General features: G+C 36.4%; 1 protein-coding gene across 5 annotated transcripts in view; it reads right to left on the bottom strand.

Annotated features, from left to right (window-relative positions):
- Positions 1-495: 495 nt before the first annotated feature.
- LOC145683881 (ketohexokinase-like) overlaps positions 496-26143 on the bottom strand; it is a 52797-nt gene continuing 27149 nt past the window's right edge. For 4 of the 5 annotated variants that reach the window (XM_081755514.1, XM_081755516.1, XM_081755517.1 and 1 more), the window contains 4 exons: positions 17733-17849; positions 14362-14569; positions 7857-8092; positions 496-2622 (listed from right to left, as the gene is read on the bottom strand). In XM_081755514.1, coding sequence (XP_081611640.1) covers positions 2346-2622; positions 7857-8092; positions 14362-14569; positions 17733-17849 — 838 coding nt within the window. In that variant the 3' untranslated portion in view covers positions 496-2345. Of the gene's footprint in view, positions 2623-7856; positions 8093-14361; positions 14570-17732; positions 17850-25343; positions 25467-26143 lie in introns of all 5 variants that reach the window. The other variant, XM_081755518.1, reaches the window with a different exon arrangement.

Raw genomic sequence — 26143 nt, 5'->3', positions numbered from 1 at the left:
TTCTTATCAAGAGAAATATTTAAATGAATTCACGATTGTTTCTTACGTAATACACGTAACTATAAAAATGGTGTTTTGGGGAAAACTGTACGTAATACAAAGGAACAAATCGCAGAGTCATGTTTGCTTACAGAAATTATTAGAAAAACATATTTTTAAGCAAAAGATAAATTTCAGTTGTACAGTGTTTTAAAAGAAATATATATATATTGTTGATCGGACTACAAGTGAATTTATGAAGTAACATACTATGTGAAAATTCTTATGTTGGTATGATAAAGATAAGCATAAGAAAAAAGAATAACTTAGAGACCCTAAGGAAGGTAATCTTGCAGTACAACTGGACTTTCTTCGAATTTGTACACTTTCAAGTACATTGTTCAAGATGTCAAAGAAACGCTCAATGAGACAAGAAAACCGACTAAAGCCAGAGAAAGGATACTTGAATAGGGAATGGGATTGTGTTGTGATTACAAATTACATTAAAAAAAAGGATTTAATTGTATGTATCATTTATTTCTCAATACGATTCACATATATTTTATAATAAAAATAAAATTTGGTACTATACATAAAAATCCCCCCCAAAAAAGAAAAAGAATGAATTCTACTATTAAGTTGGCAACTATGTATTTGAACTAGTTTGCTTAGAAATTACAATGGTGGAACTCGTATTTACTGGTTACATTCTTGTTACGTCATTGATTCTTTTGAATGCTTAACCAACATGGTTTCCAAAAGAAACAGAAAAAGCTGAAACCAGAAATTCCTCGTACCACAAATAGTTCAGAAATGGACAAATGTGAAGCTAGACGCCTCAGAAAGTGTGGGAAAAAGTGATTTCACACTTGCCTACCATGATGATAGTAAGAATTAGGAAAGCGGTACATAGATACTTACAAAGAAATCTTATCTGCTTTACCTGGTAAATATATGTTCAAATCTGTAAAATAACTGCGCAAGGGGTTTTCCATACATCGTCACGCACGGAGAATGAAACGATGCATTGAAAATTAAATTTAAAAAGAAAAAAGAAAAGAAACAAACAAATACAAACGTGTGAGATATGAATAACGACACAATTACACTTATATTTAAAATGGCGGCAAAAGCAAAACGCACTTAGCACGGTTGCATAACTTGAAGGACAATAGGATGTGGTATACTAGACAGAAATCTGCAAACCGAGTGTATGTAGAAAGAAGACGGAATGTTCTTTTCCGTGTAATCTATAGTTAAGAACAGGCAGAATATACAACTTACTGTACTGGTACCAAATCTTACATTGATTAGCACTACAACTACTATATCATACGTGCAAACACTAAAACATTCCTACAGAAGATGTTCAAAGTGCTGTCCTTCTACCTCTCTGCAACATCGTAATCGTCGCTACATCGAGTTTCGAATGCGTTCCACCACTCCTGGTGTGTTGCGTAATTGTTTACACGCGTCTTCAATGCAGTGTTCTAAGTCGACAAGTGTGTGAACAGACGAGCTGTACAAAACGTTTCTGAGGTGTCCCCTGAACCAAAAATCCAAAGGATTCAGATCGGGTAATCTGGGAGGTCAAGCTGCAGAGCACTGTGGCCGATCCATCGATGGCCGTAGCGTCGCGTAAGATGCAATCTGGCAAGTATAGCAAATGAACTGGTGCTCCACCGTACATAGAGTTCTCACCCACCTGAAAATCATTAATTAAACCCATGCATTCAAATCGATCACTAGTCCGATACACGGTAGATTTTGAAATAGGAGGATGCTGCGGAAATATAGAATTAAATACCGCACAGAATATTTTGGCTTGACCTTAATCTGCCAAAGATCCATTCTGTTTAAAAAATAATCAAACTCAAGAGGAAATAATATAATTAGAAATAAAATACATCTATATACAATTAAAAGTATTTCACTTCTAATTACATTCCAGTATATACAAAGCTCGTCAAAAGGAAAGATATTATCCATGGACTTTTCTTGAAACTGCATCGAATCATGGTAGCAATGTGTTGTACTGCACTTACATGACTGTAAAATGAACAAGTAAACAACGTCCTCAACCTTGAAATATTACTTTAAAGTACTCTTATGCTCTTCAAATAACAACCGTGCGCATACTATTTTGATTCACTGTCGTATGTTACACGTTCGTTTTAGTCACGTAAGTAACATCCGCTAAGACGAAATCATACTACACATTGCTACAATATTTTAATCTACGTTCCAAAAAAGGCCACTTTTTTTGTGTGTGTGTGTTAAGATATGTATAACATTTCTAAACGAACTACAAAACTATAGTTACCAACGTCATGATGTTTGGTTTCAATTATCTTACAACATAATATTCAGCACTTTTTACAAAGCTCTTCTATATTGACTGTATTTAATCCATCAAAACCTTTTATTCCAACTTTCACTCCTGCAACTTTACATCCCAAAATGATGCTATCTTGTAAAGTCATCTTTTTCATTAAACCGAAGATTACACTAGCATTGAATGTATCCCCTGCACCAAGAGTATCCACTACCTTGTCAGGGGGAAACGCTGGAGATTCCACAATTATGCCATCACCATCTACTGCAGCAGCGCCATCTTCGCCCCAAGGACAAACAATCGTTGCTCTACAATAAATAAATCAACATAATTAGTAATCGATCCGATTTAAGAAAATCTAATCCCTACGTCTAATGGATTAAAGGAAAAAAATATACATCAGTTACAGTATGTGCCAAGAACAAAATCCAGTTGTTATGCAGTTACCACACACACATACATATAAAGGGGATCACGGTGGCTGTGGTAGAGCACTTACTTCTAGTCTAGTGCATGGGGTTTCTGGTTCGATCCTCGATCAAGTAGGTTTGTGGTGAACAACATCGTGTCCGTGGGTTTTCTCGATATACTCCCTTTTTCTCCCAAATTCTCATTTCACCAATTCATCCATCATGATAAATTTGCCTTAATCGTCCGTCGCCCTTAGCCTAAAGAGGATAATCACGGGATGTTAAAGATTTCATTTGATATATATAAATGGAAGTAAGTACGGAATGATAAGTAAACAAGCACAGAAATAACAATGGCGGGATACAAGTTCACTGCACTTCTTAGTTCATTATAATTTTAACTGTTTTTGATATACTATATGAACAAAACTACAAACTATTTTAAATAATCGGTTTGATACATAACAGTTGTTTGTGCTGTGGAAAGTGTTTATTTATATCTGCCTAAAATCTATAATTTATATCTACAAGCTAGCTAGCTGAGAACACCAAATCTGTTCTATCGAGTTCTTTGTGTTTCTCCGAAGTCCATTGGTTTGACAGACGGTATACATTTCTACGGATTTTCAACAAATACACAACGCATAGAGTTGCTACTACAGGATGAGGTCCGATTAGACTTCGAAATTCTGTGAATAATTATTCATAATCTCTGGCCTCGGGGAACACTGAGTTGTGTTACAAATATAAGTAAGTGTTCTTTACACTCTTTAAGTAATGTGAATGTAGTTCTTTATTGCCGCTTCGTAGATTTTCTTCTTACATATGCTTTACAAAGAGAGTGTTATATCGTGATTTGAAATAAGAGTTTATTTATAGATCTTGTTATTCTGTCAAATTTAAGATATGATTTTATGTTGTTTAAATACTTAATGCATTCAATAGTCCCCTATAAGAAAAGTATACATATATGTACAAGCATCCAATATCTGTAGGATTCCATTCTAGCCTTGGCGAAATGTTCTATCAAAGGCATAGTGCTGCAGGATTTCTCTTTAATACCAACACGAAAAGCGTTATCCTTCGGACCTGACTGAAGAAATCCAAGAACGCAGGAGACGACACTCTTCTGTTTCCTTTTGAGCATTAAACAGTGTACTGGCGTAATAGTCCTTTCTGCGCCATAATTTTCCTCAAGAATTGCCTGTATTTTTTCCTATGTTTGCCAGTATTTCGGACTAAAAGTTATGTCTATACTTTTGCCGCAATTTTAGCCCTTACAAATTTTAACAATCTGTTATGCTGTTGAAGATAAACTAATTCAAAGGCTGTGTTAACATTGTTAATCAACTCTGTAAGTTTACCCTATACTTCGTAAATGGTTCTACAATTAATTTTAATGTTTCACTTATTGTCACTAGCTTTCCTTTTCTTGTTTTGTTTCTTTGTTTTACTTAGTTACTAATTCCTCTAAGCAAAACGGCCACCATATTACTATTATAGACAATTACAATATTAAAGAGAAAAAGTTGCACAGCAACTTACTTTTTTAATTTTCTTGTTAGGACTTGATTGGGTGAAGGGTTGCCTAAGATAGAGCATTGGTTGTCTAATTCACAGGAGAAACTCAAAGTCTTTGTCAAAATGGTGCCCTTTAGACCTGGAATCAGGTTCAAAACTTTTTGAGACCAATATAGGAATTACTGAAAGAATCTTCATTTGGGCGTTGTGGCACAATGGATCTTATTGAGCGTGTTTGCAGAGAGGTTCTACTTACCTAGCGAGGCCTTGTTACCTGTATACCCTTGCTTGTAATTGTACGGTACTTCTGCTTCAGGAGCTTTCCAAAGTCGTATTTTCACTGGATCGTTTCTAGCAACTCATCGTTTTCTATGTAGAACTGAAAGGCAGGATCATCCCCTTCAACATATACATCACCAGGCTTCTCCGGTACCTAACAATGGCCCGACAAATTAGTTTCCATTCCAGAAGATCTGTTGGAGAATTATGAGGGAGACTTGTGCCATTCTCTATCACAACTGGGTCTACTCACAGTTGTCACATGCCTCTTTCTTAAAGCCCTTTAAGCAATCCAAATCCACAAAAGTCAAAATTGGATTTGTATCTGGAACTTTACAGGTATCTCGCTGAAAGGTATGGCCTGTATTCCATTATCCTCCTGAATGCAAGGGACGACTTTAAGGTGTGTGATCAAGCATTGCCTTAGTGGATACGAGCTATTTTGATGTGGTTTCTGTAGTTTTATGGTAACTCCCGCTTCTAAATCAGTCTCAAGATCTCCTCTGTCAGTTGATTTTACAGTTCGTCTTCCCCCTACGAATCTTCAGTCTGCCTTGGTGACAACAGGCGGCAACCACCAAGAACGCCTTCTGGAAAGCCTCTTTGCATGCTTGGACCCATCCTGTAAAGCGCTTCGGCCTTTGTCTCCATATATGATAGCTTTTGGTTTATCGCAGTCGGAAAGGTTCACCTAGGCCTCATCCAATATACGAACGTATATCGTCACCTTGAGTTTCATAGATCCCGTTCGTACAGGTCTCGAGCCTTATACTTGCGTTCCCGATGGTGGGCATCAATAAGAATGGTCGCTAGCATTGAACGAACACCTTTTCAATATTCAGACGTTGGTGAAGATGTGGTTGTAGTTTCCAGAAACATATTTAGACGATTCACCATCTGTCCTTGGATTGAAGATCTCTCTTGCATGTCAATTCTGCGAAGTTTCGTGTACATGGTTGTGGTGGCTTCTCTGCACGGTCATGTTCTCGTTCCCTTTGTTGGAGAACCGAATGCTAGGGCCATGGAATCCTTATACTTGCCGATCACATTGTTCATTAAAGTCAAGCTAATGCCATAACCCTTGCTCCTATATTGTTTCCTAATCATTAAAACACTAAAACTTTGCGTGGTAAAGAACTACAACATACTTCCCAAAAGTGATTCCGTTTTGGCAGCATATTCAAGCGAATGAATAAAGCACAAACACTTTCTCAAAACTCGCTGACAAATGCGCCTGACCAAGATCGGGCGAGCTTTTCTGCACGCGGAGAGAAGGAATCGCGTTTGGTCAAACATACGCAAAATAATCTTCTGTAAACTATGTACAACAGTATTAAAAATTCATCGTTGTAATAAACTGTATGATCATATGGTGTACAGAGTGGTCCACATAAAAGTAGCCCGACGTAGTAATACCGGATACCAGGCACAAGAGTAAGAAAATGTACACGCTGGCTTACCTGCACGTTACAATAGATGCTAAAAATTGCTCTCGCTAACATTGAAACATTCTGAACACTTTCCAACATATTGGATGACACCGCCTGTTACTCTTCACAGGTGGTGCCTCGGATGACGTGGGTACTGGTTTGCTACAGTTTAGCCAGGGCATCGGGATTATTTGCATCCATTTTTATCTTTGGGTATCTCCAGAGATAAAAATCAGAGGGGAATAAGGGAGCCACAAGTCCTTACTTAGTGTGCGCTCTTCTGTAACTAGTTCATGTACCAAAGCTAGAGATTCGTTCGTGGCATATGACTCCATCTTGTTTCAAGTAAGAATGTAATCATCCCGATGTGGCTCGATAGTTCGTCATAAAACTATTGGAAGAATCCAAGATAAACTTCACTATTGACTATTGATTCTACGAACACTTAACCCACTACACTTACCCCGGAAACTGTGCACCAAACACCAATTTTTATTTATTTATTTATTTATTTATTTCATCCAGAATATGGAGATTTTCAGCAGACAAGTGTCTCGTGTTCTGCGAATTCACGTAATCCGATACATCTCGTGCTCGCTTCGTTGGACAAACGTCTGTCTGCAATCAATGTCAGTAAACAATTGCTGTGTGCAACCCGTTTACCTATGTTTGACTCCTTCAGTTTCTGAACACATTTTACTCAGTATGGTTTCAGTTTCAGAAACTTTAGATTGTTCGTGACACACCGACCTCCTGGAACAGTTTTAGAGTAACTTTTGCGGTCTTCGTGTTATTTGCCGCTGAATATCACGGATGATCACCGGTGTGTTCCAACAACATTTTGTTTCCGCTTACTCACATTCGCCACATACCCGGTTTGACGGTTTAAAAAAAAAAAAAAAAGTTCTGAACACAGCGTTTCGCAGGTGCTTTTATAAGTGGGTACCTGCTATTCAAGACTGCCTGTATGTTCTTCATTGACTGCGTCTATACAAACTCTTCCACTATCGCAGCAGCACGGAAAACACTATCTTCTCGAAGTGACTCTTTTACCAGAACTGAACAAGCAGGCAATTCTAGTTAAATAATCGGGCAACACGCCAGTGTCACATCACAGCACCAGACAGAAACAGACTTCGCAAGATGCTAAACAACTGCACATCGCGCGGCACACTCACGTCAGCCAGAATTACTCAGATAATTACACACAAATATTCGGTCGTTTTTAGTATTACGCGGCCAGGCTAGTTTATATGAGCTACCTTGTATTAGATCTCAGACTCTCATGCGAGATCCACGTCAATATATGCCAAAGCCAAAAGGGTACACCTACTCAGCATACATTAGCCTCTCACCTCTTCAGTCTTTTCGGTTCTTCTCGTCACCTCTCTGCAGTGCAGTGTTGTTCTCAAAACTGTGTTAAACTGTGTTGTAATTTTTTCAGTTAATATATTTCAACTCCTCTTAAATTATGTCCAAAAGTTATTCTTTAAAAACACTAGTGCTACTCTTATCAAAAATCAAAAAGACCACGAGCTAACACCGACGAAAAGAAAACGCCCAGCCACTCAAGGCGCTACAGTTTCTTTAATGTGAACTAAAAACAAAAAATTTCAAACCATTCTTAACTCTTTTAACGAGAATCTCGTCTTTAGACGCGATAGACGCTGCGTTGGGGAGAGCTCTACAAACATCCTTAACAAAAGGGTTTTTTCGTGTTCGAGGAGTATGTCTAAAGACACAATCTTTTGGATCAAAGCTAGGAATAGTTCTGCTATCCAGTGCGATTTCTTTTTGTAACTCTGTTCAAAGCAAAAGAGACACGCCCCTTTGAAACGGGTTGACACGGGTTAAATCTGCTAATACAGAAAAAAAAAAAAAAAACTGTATGATATAACTTACTTTGGTCGTGCTTGCTTCGCAATTAAGTTTAGGGTTTCTTTCATATTCTTACACCCGTGAAACCGTGCGTAGTCTTTTCCAACAAATAGAACATCTGCTCCTGGAATTAATTCTTTTAGTTCCGAACGACACTTCTCAAGTTCCACCGAGACTGTTATATATTCATTTACAGAGTGAGTTTCATTCCATTTTCTTACATATTCCATCATGGAAACCACAGCATCAACATTACGACCCTGTAAATAAAAAATAGACAAAAAGTAATACAATATTAGTAAAGTAATTATTTATAAGTTAATTTTACGAACTTTTATAAACTATGTGTAATAATATACCCTTAAGCCGATCTTCGTCACTACTTAGCGTTTTTCAACTTCGCTAAGATGTCGCTTCAACCGACCTCCGTCCAACAAGGTGTGATTCGACCTTGCACTGTTCGAGGATTTGCGGCTATTTCCCTTTCCTGATATAAATTCTGCAGGGTACAGATACAAGTTCTATAGTTCTTGATAGATCCTCACAAGACTGAAGCAGAGGGAATCAACGGAACGAGATATGTGAAGAATGAACATCATCCCAACTGAGGAGGGTGGGGGATAAGTCCCAAAGTTGAGGAAAGGGCTGGGGAAGCAAAGCTGAGTAGACTACATATTATCTACCTTTAAATGTGTTTATTTTGTAATAAGTCTTATAAAACAGGGTGCGATTTCTCTATTCAGGTCATTTTCAGTAACTTTTGATCCACTTTTCTGTGTATTACGACTTACAAGATTATCTATCTACATATACAACATATATGTATATACAGCGTTTTATATAGAAGTAAATTACCTACAGCCGTGAAAAATCGGCCTTCATTTTATTTTAATTTTTGCGTAACCATAAATTAGTAACTGTACATGATTTTCATTAGCAGGAAGTCAATTAATTACCTGTAATAGTATTATGAAGAACGATATTTACAAGGAACTGAAAGTCAACTTGTAAACAACAAACCTTGCCATCACTGGGATCTTCACCACATTTTCCAGGTGGCTGTAACCAAATTGGGTTCTCGAATGTTTATTGAATGATTACATACAGTCAGTTCCTATGTGTATGATGGCTGTAGCAAATCCTTCGTCAACACAAGTTAAGTAATCAGTGCACAAATCATTCAAGATATTTGATAGTCCATAACTCAGGAACCGAAAGCCTGCACAACACGGCTTGTCTATAAGTGCTGTACAACTACCAGCTATTTTAGTGGAATAAATGTATTTTCAGTCTGAGTTGAATTGTGCTTAATTTAATCAAGGTAATAACATATAATGATGATATTTGGTCTAACAGTGTCCTGAAATTGTACTGCTGGGTATGGTACACAACGTAGAATTGCTGGAAACATCTGAAGCTTAATAATATGGCAAGAGTACGGATTACCTTACGTTTTAGTATTGAGACCAAAATCTTCACCGGTCACGCTGTATTGGGTTTTCCTTGTTTGTTAGATAGGATTTACTAGAGCTGCACTTCCAGCAACTCACAACTCATGAACACTTCCGAAGAAGCCGAAGACACACGATGTGATACATGAGGCACCATTCCTTTGTTTTTGATAAAGGTGTTCAGTGTAATTGTTGTGCGCTTTAAAAATAATAGTATTCTTTGTTCGAGTTTGTGTAATATTTAAGATAAATATTGTAAGATAAACAATATTCTTATCTTAAAATGACTTCTGTGAAACATTTGTTATAACAACCTTTCTCTTCATTAACTTATCAAGAAAAGCTTCAAATTAAGGACAAAGGTAGGCCTCTTCCTGACTTAACATTCGAAGTTTCGAGCAGCAGTCGAGGCAAAACTTACATTGGGCGTTCTAACAAAGATATATACAGCACAAATAACTGAATATGTGGAAGTGATAACACGAATGAGCTCTTCTGTTTTCCTTGTCTTCTTTTCGGTGGTGATTATGCATGGTCACAGGAAGGGAGATGCAAGAGCTTGGAAGAAGTGTTTTCTTCCGATTTTTTTTCCTGGGAAATTTTGGGCTTCTTTTAAATACTTCGAGTTTAGTTAAGAGAAAACAGTACGTTTCACCTTAGTTTTTTCATTATAAGACGAAAAAACATTAATTATCAGGTACTGCATACTGAAGGGAAAATCGTGACAAAATCCAAGGATACAAGAAAACTGGTCATTAGATAGGACACAAAAAGTGCAAATCGATGTACTCCAGTTCCATGTTTTAAAAGCTGCTAGGTTAATGTTCAACGACAAAAATGTTTTGCTAAAAAGTTAAATGGCGTTAGCAAGAACTGTTCTGAAAATATACTAGATTTCGTGGAACAAATTATTTAAAGTTTATGAATAAACTAAAACCTCATTATAACTTTATATAATATTTATTGGGACCGCTTAGATTCTAGAGAGAAAACGTTTAAAACTTTACAAATCTTTTACTTCAAAAATTTTGACACGATATGACAGTAAAGAAGAAATTCTGTGAATAATTATGCTAAACTAACATCATACCAAAAATTGCTGTTTACCCGTTTAATTTTGTACCTGAACTCTCTGAAGCTCTGGATAAGATGTTCCCGAAACAGAGAACGAGATGTAAACAAGACTAGATTTTATACGAAAAAAGAAAAAAAAATCGTATCTATTTTTGGTTTATGGTACTCTTTTTTTATTGTCTGCCAGGTTGCATTTCGGCAATCAGTAACATACATATATCTTCCAGGAACGATAATATAGTTAGGCAATTAGAACCATATTTAAGATATGATGATTGAATAACATACAGTTGCTGGAAACAACTGTAAGGTCAGTTGAAAACCAACCAAGACAGCCAGACTTGGACTAAACATAACACTCACAAATAATTGGATGTTGCAAGCGCACTTTCTTAATAAGTACAGAGAAACGAAAGTGGTACTTAAACAAGAAAGTCATAAGAAGTTTAAAAAATCAAAATTCCGTTTTTTCCCTCCAAAAAGGTCGGGCTTTTTGCATTTCCAGGTATGACTCCATCCAACTGTTAAGAAAGTGCTTTCAAAGTGATCCATTACTTTTAGGAATATTTTTAATATATATATACCGGGTGCATCAAAAAAATGTATATACACTTTGAACTGTCATAGAAAAAATTTACTTTCAAACCTACCACGTTAAATTTCTGGAAAAAGTAAGGCTACAGTTCAATGTAAAAAATAAGTGTACTTTCTGGTTAAATTGAATGTTTCAAATGGTCATTAAAGTAAATGTTCAAAAATGATGTCCTTCAGCATCGATATATTCTGAGTACGAAGTAAGACTGTTTCCGTACTTCGCACCAACATGTCCAATGGGATTTCGGTGCACACTGCTTGAATCTGATCTAAAGTGTGTCTAGGTTACATGGTTTACGACGTTACATCTTATCTTTCATTATATCCTATAAGAAAAATCACGTAAAACAAGACCTGATCCACGCTTGTACGCTATAATAGTGTGGCGGGACGCCATCTTTTTGGATATAAAATTTATCATTGCAGTACCAGAAATTTAACCTTGTAAGTTGGACAATAAATTTTCTATGACAGTTCAAAGTATATATACATCTTTTTTATGCACCATCATATATAACCAACATAGGTATATACAGAGTCCGACAAAAATGTTACCACTGATAGGAAAGAGTTTGAAATACATACACATTTAATATACTCCTTTCACCTGTGAACTAGACGTGTTAATACATATAAGTATTCTATCGAGCATTTATCCCATGACCTCTGAACATATGTCTTGCGGTATAAAGCGTATCACCGCACAAATTTTTTGTTGGAGGTTGTGCATGCCTCGTGGTTGTTGTAATTATTGTCCACAGAACCAGTTTCTTCAAATTTCTCATATACCTGAAGAATGGTTAACCTATTTGGGGGACCTTTCTTATACACATTCAAAACTTGCTTTTTGCTACTGTAGGTGATTCATATACTTCCATCCACAGTGCAATCTTCCTTCGTCCCTCGACCATAACCGTTTGGCCATCTTTCATCTGAAAAGAAAATATCCCATATCAGTGGTAACATTTTTTGCGGACAACCCAAACAGCAGGATGCATTTAGCAGTGTCGTGTGTAACTTCTGTAAAAACAAAACTTTGGATTATGAAAATCTGAAACTTCAGTACGAAAACCTGAAGATTAAATTGCCGTCGGAAGAAGAATAAATATGGTACCGAACGACATCAATAAATGTGAAGAATTAGGTACCGGTAAGAATTATTCAGTTTCAAACGGTGACATGCAAACTGTTCAAGCGTCTAAGTCACATGTTGTGCAACAAAATCTAGATCCTATATGATGTAAATTCCCACTCATTTAAAACACAAAATAGGTATGAATTTTTAAGTGACGAGTATGGTAGTTTTAGTACAAGGCCCAAGTATAATGTAAGTGAAACGTATTCCACTATTAAAGGAAATAAATGTATCAAAACATGCAAAGGGTACAGCAAGGAAATTGAATTATTCGGAACAAGTCTGGAAATAATAGATCATCCAAGACGATTCAACTTCAACATGCTTCACATTCCAAGAAAGCAACTAGAATTTCTTCCAGGGTTAATCTGTTTAAAACAAAATGTTTAAAGCAAATTATTAAAACTTGTTTTAAACAATTGATTTTGTTTAAAACAAATTTTATATACGTTTTAAACATTTTTTTAAACACATGCATTTTTAAGGCTTGTTCTAAACATTTGTTTATTTTTATTTTTATTTTTATTTTTCTAAAAAAATATGCCAGAGAAAGAAAATTATCAAAAAGTGCTCCCGATTCAGAAGGTTTTTTTTCTTTCCGTGTGAATATTTTGATTTCTCTTCGCTACAGCAGGTCAATGTGATGCTCTACAATTTTTGTCTCTTTCTTCCCTTGTTTTTAGCGTTTATTGTATTGTTTAACTGCTTATCAGTTAACTTGCAAGAAAGTGTTGTAGTCGAAGGTTCGACTACTTGCAGAAATGATATTAAAAAATAAATAAAAGAATTATCTTGGAAACAAGTTTTTGTGTTGTATTCAATAAACAAACAAAGGTGTCACATCACTGTCGACCGTCAGTGAGGTTCCTGGGACAACAGAGCGCAATTTTCGGTCTTACAAATTTTATGCGTTTCGAACAAACTTGGGTTGCAGGACAAATTTGGCTCCAACTTATGATTTAAAAAAAAAAAAAAAAAACATTTTTAGATATGGGTAGAGATGCAAGGGCTCGAAAAAAAAACAACTGTTTAAAAAAAACTGCTTTTTCTGCTTCGTTTTTTTTTCTTGGGAAATTTTGTACTTTTTTCAAAATTCTGCTTTAAATTGATAAAGCAGAATGTTTCACTTCTCTACAACACAAAAACTTACTTAATTAGTGGTTGAGGCAGATAATAATACAAAACCTCGAAAATAAACCATGAATTGGTTTAGAATTGGTAAAGTACCGAATTTGCTGTTCATGGATCGTATGAGTAATAAACTGTTCACTTGAGCTTGTGGTTTCCAAGGCTCTAGAATATATTACCACCATCACGGTTTACTCAGTCCTGAAGGTTTCTGAATTTTTAACAAGAGAGATTCAACATACCATCGGGTACCCTCTTAAAAAGAAAAAAATTACGGGACACATATATATGCATATACACATACAAATGAAACGAAACGAAATGAAATATTATATATATATATATATATAGGGTGTCTCAAAACATCCCTTTTATTATCAGAGTTATAACAAAATGTAAGAGAGGAAACCGTCCCCAAACATGATGTTTTCAATCTAAAGTGAAGGATTTTTTTTTTCTTTTTAATCAGACGAACCTTTTGGGCTGTACACTCTTTATGCGCCCAAGTTAAATGAAAATGCAGCGTTGCAATGTACCTGGACCCACAACTTAATGTGAATGGAGGCATGTTTGAAATGGGGGTTGAACATTGACACGTCAGCGTACAAGACAGTAACTTCATTCGCTTATGTTGTGAGTCCAGGTAAATGGTAACGTTGCATTTTCATTTAACATTGGACACATAAAAAGTGTACAGCTCAAACGGCCGATTTAAAAAATTCCTTCACTTTAGATTGAAAGCATCATATTTAGAGACGGTTCCCCTCTTTCTTACATTTTTGAGACACCCTGTATATATATGTATGTATGTATGTATATATTTCATTTCGTTTCATTTGTATGTGTATATCCATATATATGTGTATTCATTATATCGATTATTATTTCCAAATTTGTACTGGTATTTACCAATTTTTACAAGAAAAAAATTCTTTCCCAAATGTAGATTAACATACGTCAATACAATTCAAATCAAATTACGTAAATATGAAATTTTATTGGGTTGCTGGAAAAATGTTTAGTGTCCAGATAACAGTGTTAACTATCCACTGAGTTTGATATATGCACATTATATAACATATATACGTGGTGTTTCTAAAAATTCAAATGTACATTGTAAGTTTAAAACATGTGAATCTTGACTTACCTCAAAATGTATCCAGGAATAAAGGGATAAATCCAATTTTTTGAAGTCTTGAAGAGATAATTCAGGTAAATTTTTATTTGAATGAATTATAGTTCGCGAGCCGTTCGCTGCGCTTATAATCACACTTGATGTTGGAAAATCACAATTGTCATAAAAAACGCAATTTTCTGTAATTATATTTAGGTCTTGGAAGCTCTTTAAAATAAATCTGAAATGACACCAGTCAGTACATATTATAGCATTAAATACTTTTAAGTTAGACAGATTTAACAAATAATGTTAATAGTAATGCTTCCATTTCGTTTTAGATATACTGTATATTGTCACTGTGTGGCACTGCGCTATGTTCAATAAAATTAAATATCTTCAACAACATTTCCGACTCTGAAAATACTTTGCTGTTACTCAATAATACTGTATCTTAAATACAACTATTAGGTTTCAAGACCTTTCCGTTTTTAGGAGCATTATTTGTAAAGTCAGGATTTTCGCGTTAGTTTTAGATTTAAACAATACCTCATATCTCGATAAGAAGTACGACGAAACAATTTTGATATGCTGTTTGATGTGCACAAACGCAATTAATCACATATGCTGCACTGCAGTTCGATGCACAACATACGAACCATTTTATGTCTGCAGACAATACTTCAATTATTTAAGACTGTCATCTACATAACGTAAGTGAAGATGATAGAGGTAGTGAGCTCATCTGTTGATGTTTTCAAAAAAAAACAATCAAAATAAAGTTGTAGTAGATCAGACATATATCTCATTTTTTAACATAAAACAACTCTCTGAACATATTACTTTTTTATACATATGAGCATAAATGGTCCTAATTTAGAAATTATGTTTATCAATTAAGATATAACCAACAGACCACGTTCTGTGTTTCTTATTTATTTCTCAAACTCACCGTGAATCAGTCATGTTCAAATCTTTGGTTTTGTTTGTCATATACATACGTATTAACCAGATCACACCCAGATATATATATACGCCAATTAAGACTGAAAAATGCATAGCTATATACTGTACATCCAGCTGATCAAATAATTATGACTAATTAATTTGAAATAAACGTCCCTTTTTAGCGAAGCAAGTAAGAAAAAGTTTGCATATAGAGATACTTATCAAATTAATGGAAACATCTGAAAAAAGCAGCGGGTTAATATGGCGTCGAACCTCCGCCCTCAGAAAAAGCTTTAATGCGACGCGGAATAGAGTCATAGGAGTAGTGAATGGTAGCAAGTGGAATATTACATTATTCGGCAGGAGGTAGAATGATTAGGTGTATACGGTTTGCAAATAATATGGCGTTTGTTGCGGAATCGGCAAAGAAAATCAATAACATGTTTGAAAACTTAAGAAAAGGTTACCAAAAATATGAAATGAAAATCAATGTTAGAAAGACAAAAGCCATGATGATTGGAAGCGGTCGGTATCAAATATAGAAGTAGCAGGGAAGAAAATAAAACAGGTGACTAGTTTCTAGATACCTGGGTAGTATTATTACTGATGATATGAAGTGCAAATATATAATAAAAGCAAGGACAGGAATGGCGAAAGAAGTCTTCTGAAACCTTGAAGGAAGAGTTAAGAAAAATACTCATAAATTGCTTCGTGTGGAGTATTGTACTGTTTGAGGTGACAAAATGGATATTACGCAAAAGTGATGAAAAACGATTAGAAACTTTCGAGACGTGGGTGTGCAGAAGAATGCAAAATTAGCTGGGTCGAGCGAAAAAATGAATGAGAGGGTGTTAGACATGGTGCGGGAGAAAAATACAATTTTAGATATTAAGAAGAGGAGGAGAAACTATTTGGGACACTGGCTCAGAAGGAATTGTATCATGAGGATGTGCTAGAGGGTATGACGGCAGGAAAGAGAGGGAGGGGGCGAAGATTACAATTAATGGACGACATCTTCAAAATGGAAAAATCATAGATACGTGAAGACGAAGAGGTTAGCGAAAGACCGTGAAGCATGGAAGCTTCTTGGTTGCGGCAAGTGACCTGCCAACAATGCCAGAATACCTATGATGATGATGATTACGTGTAGTGAATCATTCAAATTCCGTGAGAGAAGATGGAGGCGGAAATCTGCGCCAGATTGGTGTCTTCAAAACGGACCATAGATGTTATTTAATTATATTAGCATATAGATGCTCTAGAATGCATATTTAAAAACAGAAAAGAACTCTTAGGCTGCAAGGTGAGTTCTTTTCTATGTTGTTCAGTTATGTTCAGATCCGGGGAGAATCTAAAAACTATGGATGTTTTCAACTTGATTTTGATATTTCTCAAACCACACTGCAATAGATTCACCTATGTGACTGGGCGCATTATCATCCTGGAATATAGCGTCATTGTCCGGAAGCATCTGGACCATAGAATGTACATTATCCTCTAAAATGGCGACTTAATTACGGGCAATGACCGCTCCAGTAAATGTCAACATAGGACCTACTGAAAACCTGAATAGCATATCAACTATAGAACCGCCGATATGTTTCACGATTAGGCAGACACACTGCGGATCATACAGTTCTTTGGATGTACTCCATGCATAAGTACGGCCTGTGGTTTGAAATAAGATTAACAATGATTAATCCAACCACATCACACATTTCCAGTCATCAGCAGTCCATGATGCATGTTCGGGGCATCATTGGTGTCGTGCTCAAGCGTTATGCTCCCTTACCAACGGTTTTGCCCATGCAACTCGAGCCGGTATGTCCATTTTATGTAACTAGCGGCAAAGTGTGATTGTCGACAGAGGCTATGGGAGGTACTGTTTGAGCACTACCGTTATCTGCACCGCAATCACACGATAATCTACTTTAATGCTCAACTGGACTTTTCTTCCAACTATTTATCCTTCGCCGATGTGGTTTTGCCGTCAGTTTTATAAGCCATCATCACCTTGGACACTATTCCTCGTTACACATTTGCCATTTTGATCATACTTGTACTACATAATCGATTGATTTTTATGATTGATCTTTAGTTTAACGTCGCTTTCAGAAGCGAGGCTATATGAGACAGGACCTACTGATTAACGTGGAATCCGAACCACATGAGCTTCCGGTACCAACAATTTGCCTTCTTTAGAAATCAGAGGTCACCATTTTATAGCATCACCATTTGCTCAGTTCACTACACACTGCCGTTCTACTGCTCCTTACATAGTACGGAATTTGTCCTAACACACCACCAAAAACAACATAGCGCTTACGTCACCAACTGACCGTTGTTAAACCAGACATCTTATGTGTTTGCAACTTCAGACACCTCCATTAAACTGATAAGGATATGTATATTTTATTCACACATGCTTCTCAATTCTTACAACAGAGAATACATACCCCAACTCATGTCCTCTGCCCATTGTTCCCATGAATTCACATTTAGCTCCTAGGTGGGACAATACAGTGGAGTTATTGGAAGCATTTCCTCCTCTTTGCCATCTTTGTTCTAAGCACCTAGAAGAGAAAACTTTATTAATATGTATATTTACATTATGTATGCATATGGTAATACAACAATAAAGATGGACAGAGTATTATTATTATTATTATTATTAATTTAAAATTACTTTGCGTATTTTGTATGTCTTCTTATTAATTCATGTTTTCTTCCATGGTATTAAAATTTTAACTATTTCTATTCTTTGTCAATCGAAACGAAACATTATAAAATAGAATTTGTTTCATTTACAGAATAAACTTTTGCTTGCGCTATTGTACAGGGTGTCACATAATCGTGTATTAATAATCCTACGATCGTGTTGTATTTTAGAACGAGTTAAAACAAAAATTAAGTGAACTGTCAGTGATTATTATTTGTAATTGGGATATATGGGTCTGGACAGCAGACGTGACCACTTTGACCTAACCTCACTCAACCTCACGCTCAAACTCATTTCGACCTTACGCTCACATCATTATTTTGACCTCACACTCATTCTAACCTCACGCTCACCTCACACTCACTCAACCTCACGTTCGTGAGGTTGAGGGCGAGTGAGCGTGAGTTCCAAACTCGTGAGCGCCGATTTCGTGAGTTTGGGCACAGCTCTTCCCGCTAGCCTATTGGCTAGCACGCGCACCTTTGGTGCACAGAGTCGTGGGTAAGACTTATGATATTTCGATGTATCGATCGATAGTTTGAAATGTCGGGATTTTTCGATAGTTTTCAGTATTTGGATAGTTTTCGATGTTTTCTTGTTTTCAATATCAAGGTATACCGATACTACTTTCCCAACATAACGAAAACTATTCATATAACACGACCTAGACTTACAATACTTTAACGTTCTCTGTTCCACAGGATTACTATCTAATACAACCAAATATGACAAACACACGTCGATTTATCAGGATCACCCAAGTGGGATTTACAATATTGTAATATGAGTTCGTACGCCCGTACGACTTTTGCTTCACACGCGAACTCCTAAATGCAAGTGAATTATTGAATTCCCTCTCCTGGGATCGATAGCTAAAATAATTATTTCGAAGGGTTCGTTAATGATGATTTACTCATGGGTAGAGGTAGAAATTAGCCATTTTCGGTTTAACATTGATTACTCTAGAGCAAAGACAGTAACATATAGCCAGACATGGTTTCTTGCAATTGATCCAGCGTCCCAAGAAGACCTTTCATCTCCATCTTTAACAATGTACTAAAATCGGAAAATCGGGATATAAATTTACTACAACTTTCAGTCTCAGTATTGATCTACATAGATGAAAAACTATAAAAAAAAGATAGAGAGTTTTATTTATTTATGGATCAATTTAGTTTTCTAAGAAAAGTTCTCACATTCACTCTTAACCTTCTATTCAAACTGAAAATGGCAGAAATCAACCACGTCCGGTTCTAACGTTGAACACTATAAAGTAGAAACTGTAATAGAGACAAGCGTTTTTTTTTTTTTTTCAATTAATTAAACATCCCAAGAATACCTTTAGTTACCATCCTTATCTTTCCACCGAAATCGGAAATGATAGAAGTACATTACAACTTGCGGATTCAATACATATTGCAAAAAAGGTAAGAACTAGCGAGAAGTAGGTTTGGAATCTGGTTAGGCATTTAAGGATAGTTGTCATCTCTCGTAACCCTTCATTCTAAATGAAATCTTTGAATTTACGTTCCACGGTTACGCCGGTTAGGCCAAAGGAGACAGAGATGATGAAATAATGGATGAAATAGTGGGAGGAAACGGGAAAACCCCGAGAAAACCCACGCACACGATGCTTGTCCACCTGTCCAGCCACTTGGCGGGGGCTGGGATCGAACCCGGGTCCCTACGCACCAGAGGTGAACGCTCTACCACTGAGCCACCGCGATGATGCCCTTGATGTAGAATTACCATACATAAAAAATGCCCTGTTTTCATTTCCCTTGCTCCTTCCCTCCCTTTTTTAGATGACATTTACCTAAATACGTAAGTTATATACTGTCTGAATCCTCGTTCTACTCTGCATATTCTGTTTCTTGTTTCACATGCCATGGCCAGTTAGGGTATTCAAAATAAGCCTATGAAATCTACATATTTAAAAGTAACTCTATGGAATCTACAGTTTTCTAAAATAGACCCGGTACCAACGTCCTAACCTAGTAGAATGGGCTTAGTAATCAAAATGTAAAATGAAAATATTTTTACAGCTAAAAATCAAGTTTCAATGATGGCACATACGCACTAAGTTACGACGGCGAGTCAAAAATTATCTACACTTTTGTCATAACTTTTCTTACAGTGTGCACTTTGTCTTCTGTCCTCACATATTTTTATTGTTATACTGTTGTGGTAATGCTCTGAAAATGTGATCTTAATTCCTCCATTTTTCTTCCTTCTGTTGCAGATATATCATGGCTGCTCCATTAGAAGTTTGCACCAAAGAGGAACAACGAGCAGTTATCCGATTCCTCTGGTCGGAGGGTGTCAAAGGGTCAGACATTCATCGCAGACTATCACCGCAATATGGGAGAAGTGCACTATCACGTAAAACTGTGTTTTTGTGGCTCGAAAAGTTTAAAAACGATCGAACAAGTGTAACGCATGAAGAGGGAGCAGGACGGCCATCAACCTCCACTACAGATGACAACATTCAGCAAGCTCGAGAGATGGTTCTGGCGAATATGCAAACCACTATCGATGAGGTAGCAGCTGCTTTGAACATCAGTCATGGCTCTGCCCATCAAATCATACATGACGAGCTCGGTTTTCATAAAGTTTGTGCACAGTGGGTACCAAGAAAGCTTACTGCAGAACACAAGCTCACTCGTGTTAGGGTCTGTCAACGCTTATTCACTCGCTTCAACAACGAAGAGGATGCATTTTTAAGCAGAATAGTCACCGGCGATGAAACATGGGTTCATCACTATGAGCCAGAATTAAAGCTCCAGAGTATGCAGTGGAAACACCCTTGATCTCCGACGAATCAAAAATTAAAGACTGGGCCATCCTGTCTGTTATGTTAACTGTTTTGGGACTCACAGGGGCTCATAATGGAAGAGTTCATGGAAAAGGGAAAGACGATCAACAGTGCGAATTATAATGAAATGTTGGAAAAGAACCAGAAGCCGGAAATTCGCAACAAACGCCGAGGTTTGTTGTCTACGAAAGTTTTGTTGTTGCGTGACAATGCACGGCCACACACGGCTCATCATACTATTGAAACCATCCACAAGCTAAAATTTGAGTTATTGGAACACCTTCCCTACAGCCCAGACCTAGCTCCATCTGACTTTCACTTGCTTGGGCCACTCAAGGATGCTTTGCGTGGTCGCCGATTTGCCTCAGATTTAGAGATGCAAAATGCGGTGCAAAAGTGACTTCACGACCAACCGAAAACCTTTTATTTGGAAGGAATACGTACGCTCGTTGACCGTTGGGCCAAGTGCATTGATAAGAAGGGAGATTACGTAGGAAAATGATGTGCATAGTATAACACTAGCTTCATGTAAATAAACTGTAGAATGAAAAGTGTAGATAATTTTTGACTTGCCCTCGTATAAAAGGTATAAACCACACATTTTAAATTTTGATTCGTGGGCCAGACCCAGTCGCAGATAGCCACTTAACCATTACTGTTTCAAAGCATTAAAACTGTAAGAAATTAAAATGTGTAGAATGTTGTAAACGCGAAATGAGAGTTCAAAAAATCAGCGTGTTATGAGAAGTCCCTGTGTGTATCCCAGGACAATGTTACCTTATTGTAGACAACATCACGTGGGGTAGTTTTTATATTTTCTATGTCCTCTTCCACTTATTGATTCCATCTATTTCTTTACAATCATTACCTTTAATTTATCATTAGTTTTCTCGAGTACGCAGGAAACACGTTAAACTAAAGGTTTCAGCTAAACTTTCCCATAGAATGAGGGAAAAAAAGAAAGAAAAAAACAAAAGTACGGTTTTAAAATACTTTTCAAATCATCAAAAACTACGGAAAATTCCTAACACGATACTAAAGTTACTACGTAGATAAAATGCTTGACTCTGGTATTTGCGGGGTGGTATTATTTGTAACTAAGCCTACATACACCCTCCATTCCAAAAGAAACCGAACGTTTTAAAAAAAACAAAAAAGCAATGTACATTTTGGAACAAATCATTTTTATTAATCAATGTATTCCCCTTCTGCATCGATACACATATTTGCACGCTCCAACAAGTTGTCTAACGACTTCTCCATGTCCTTTATTGGAATGGTCTTTAGGACGGCGGTCGTCGCCTTCTCAATGGCATCAATCGATGCGTGCCACTTTCCTTTCATCGCCAAATGTAGTTTCGGGAACAGATAGAAATCGCACGGAGCGAGATCTGGTGAATAGGGCGGATGATGCAACCGAATAATGTGATTTTTGACCAAAAATTCAGTTACAAGTCGCGAACGATGTGATGGTGCATTATCGTCCAAAAGAGTCCAATTGCCGATTTCGCGATATTCGGGCCGAATACGACGAATTCTTGCCAGCAAACGCTTCATGACGCCCAAGTAAAGCACTCCAGTGACTGTCTGGCCGGGCGGAACAAATTCTTTGTGGATAATTCCTTTTGAATCGTAAAAACAAATCAGCATCACCTTAACTTTTGACTTCACCAAGCGACTTTTTTTCGGTGTTCCTTCATCCGGCGCTCTTCATTCAGCACTTTGCCGCTTTGTTTCGGGCTCATATTCAAAACACCACGTCTCGTCACCACTTACAATCGATTTCAAGAAGTTTCGATCCTGCCGAGCACTTTTAACGATGTCTTTGCAATGCGCAATTCGATCAACTTTTTGGTCTTCGGTGAGTTTGTGTGGTACAAACCGCGAATTAACCTTCTTAAGGCCCAAAACTTCGGTCAAAATGCGGTATGCGTTTGTTTGAGGAATGCCTAATTCCATTTCAATAACTTTCACCGACGATTTTTTGTTATGTTTGATGAATTCACGCACTTTTTCGATGTTTTCTTCCGATAATCCGGTTCTGGGACGGCCTGATCTTTCGTCATCATCCAGCGTCTCTCTACCCGATTTGAATCGCCTGAACCACTCGTAAACTTGCGTACGGGATAGACACTCATCACCATATGCATTTTGTAGCATTTGGTGCGTTTCACTAAAAGTTTTACCCAGTTTAACACAAAACTCAATTGCAGCTCGTTGTTTTAAACTCATTTTCCGACCGATGTACACAACACACTGACAGTTGAAACGCAATAACTTTGTTGCCGTGCATCCAAATGTCATGACATTTATACCAGTTGTCAATGAGGGACTACGCCATCTACCGGTAAAATATTACAACAGATGGCACTAGTGGTACTATTTGTTTTCAAAAGTTCGGTTTCTTTCGGAATGGAGGGTGTACAAGTGACGAAGAAACGCATCAATACTAGAATCGAGGAACACATTAGAGATTAAGGACAAAAATCATGCGGTCGCAACATTATCTAAACACCTAAATAAAACCAAGTATAACATGAACAAATCAGTACTTTGCACAAATCTTCCTTACCTATAGAAAGACAAGTTTACGAATCTTACTACATCAGAATCAACAAGAACTTATAATTAAATGTGAAGAAAGGTAGTATTACAAGGACTGAGATTACATCATAAATTACAATAAAGAAGAAAATCCTATACTTTCCAGTGTTGCACCAAAACTTACTTAGCTGTCGAATTAGTGAACGGTTGACAATCTCTATCTAATTCAATGTAAGTGAATATAGGAATATTGCTTGTTACTTTGATAAACGAAGATGGCAGCCGCCTTATAATCAGTGTATAATGTTTTTCGTTTGTTATCCTATTTCAGAAGCGAGCTAGCATATAAAGCTATTAATTTTCACTTTAAATGATGAAAGTGTCTTTTCCTGCTCACCAGAGGTAAAATGAATACACAATAAGTGACAATTCAATAAATAATTCCAAAGTAATAACATATTCGTCAATGTTGATAGGTATAAAGTCAACGAAATATCGCATCTTTCCAAATGTCATGACACATCACTCAGGAAAACCAATTTTCACTTTTAATAAAGATTTCATTTTATGTTGTTTCTCAATAGAAAACGAAATTATTAAATATGAGTTTACCAAAAATTAGCAGGTTACCTAAATTAGAAAAAAAAAAAAAAAAATGCTCCCACTGCCCTTTTAACTCGCTTGTGAAAAGCATGGATGATTAGTTTATCTTCTAGAATTCCCTCCTCTCAATCTATATAGATAAAAAAGGCACATGGGAAAATAAAACGATTTAAAAAAATAATGAGAAAATGACAGGGGAAGAAATTTATTGTGATTGATATACAAGTACATGGATATTTTTGCCTTGGCTATTTTTCGACGTAATCACCATGAACCTCCAGACATTTTTGGTAGCGCAACCTCTGTAAAAGTCCGCCGCCTGAGAGTGCAGCCAATCCAGAACTGATGTCTTGAGCACTTCACTGTCATTGAAACTCTTCGATGCAAGCCATTTTTTCTGGTAAAGGAAAAGAAAAAAATCGCTGGGGCCAAGGTTAGGGCAATAAGGAGGATGATTAAATAGTTGCAATCGAAATCTTGAATTATCTCAATAGTATGAGCAGCTGTGTATGGTAGGCGTTGTCATGGATCAGGGGAATTCCAGAGCGAAGCATTCCTCTCCGCCGATTTTCGGTGTTTGGCAGTACACGTCTGCTGTAATTCTTCGTACTAGTTCTAAGAATTAACAAGAATCACACCCTTTTGGTCCTAAACCACAGTTGCCATGATTCTGTGAACTGGTGATGGAACTGCTTCGCTTGAGGAAAATCCGAGTGCCGCCATTGCGTTGACTGCAGCTTCAACTCCCCAATGGCGTGTGATATTCAGGTTTCATCCCCTGTCACTATATGAGAAAAGAAATCATCCCATCTTTTCCTCAGCGGGTTAAAAAACCACATGCAGCTGTCATTCTTTGCTCTTTCTGAGCGTCTGTCAGCATTTTTGACACCTACCTCGTACAAAGTTTATGATAACTTAGCTTGTCAACCACAATTCGATCCACTGGTTTTGCAGACAATTCTGGAAACTATTTGACGAGTTTAGTTATTGCGAACTTTTGATAAGTAAATATTGTGGTAAAATAAACGAAAATCTAAAAGAAGGTAATGAACGATAACAAATAAAGCACTACTCTCTACTGAAACAGTTCTACTACTTGAATCAATATTTGTTTAAATTTCTACCTAGATACCTGAAAATGTGAACCCAAAACTGTAAGGATTGCAATAGTCAAATATTGGTACTCTGTACTTCTTCTATTCTATACTTTTTTTTATTTATTGAAACACTATCACTGCAAAACTGTAATAATATAATAATAATAATAATAATAATAATAATAATAATAATAATACAGGAAGTGGATCAAAAAAGTTTCTCATTTTTCCTATCTTTATTTTTCTATAAACATTTGTTTGCTTATTTTTAATTTCTTAACGTACTAACCTTGGAAAAACTTAGATGCTCCTTTTTAAATAAAATTCATGCGTTACTTAAATTTTCGCTCCACTTCAAAAAATAATGGCAAGACAATAAAACAGGAGGTTGATAGAGAAAGCATAAAGAGGTCTGAAAAACACAAAGGTATGTTCTTAATATTTGTCACAAGAAAATCTGCTTCCCTACTAAGAGCTTCAATCTGGAAACAAGATACTGATGGTGATATTTTAATTCTTCTGTCTGATGGAAGATGAAGGCGTTGATAAATTTAAACAATGTTCTGTTAAGTATACACTTGTCAGAATTCAATATTTCTTTCTTCATTCTAACGTGTAAAGACTCATACATTTCTCATTCAATTTTCGATAATGACATTTTACTGATTTGTTATCCATATATTTCTTTTATAGTTCCTTTTTAAATGGTTTCAAAAGACTTAATGTCGGCGCGTCATTACATTCTTCATCTCGGATGTAGTTATATTGTGACCCACACATATGACTTCGCAAGAATAATACTACGCAGAAAATATACGATTGTGAAATACCTGCTGTAATCTGTTAGTAACAGGAGAATATAGTGTCATACTAGTCCATTTTAGATTTTTTTTTTTAATTATTCTTATTGTTGCCAAGTGATGCAAGCTTTTATAAAGCAGCTTCAGCCTAACGTCAATTAAAACCAAATCAACATTACTTTCAGCACCTAGCTCCAGTTTTTCTAAAATTAATATCTCTTTTGTACTTCCTTTCACTGATGATGATGATTCTTATTATTTATTTTAAGATAGTCCAAATTTCCTTCTA

The sequence above is a fragment of the Thermobia domestica genome, chromosome 4 (genome assembly GCF_964235325.1).
Source record: "Thermobia domestica chromosome 4, izTheDome1.hap1.1, whole genome shotgun sequence".
Lineage (NCBI taxonomy): Eukaryota > Metazoa > Arthropoda > Insecta > Zygentoma > Lepismatidae > Thermobia > Thermobia domestica.
This window is presented reverse-complemented; position numbering and strand designations above follow the sequence as displayed.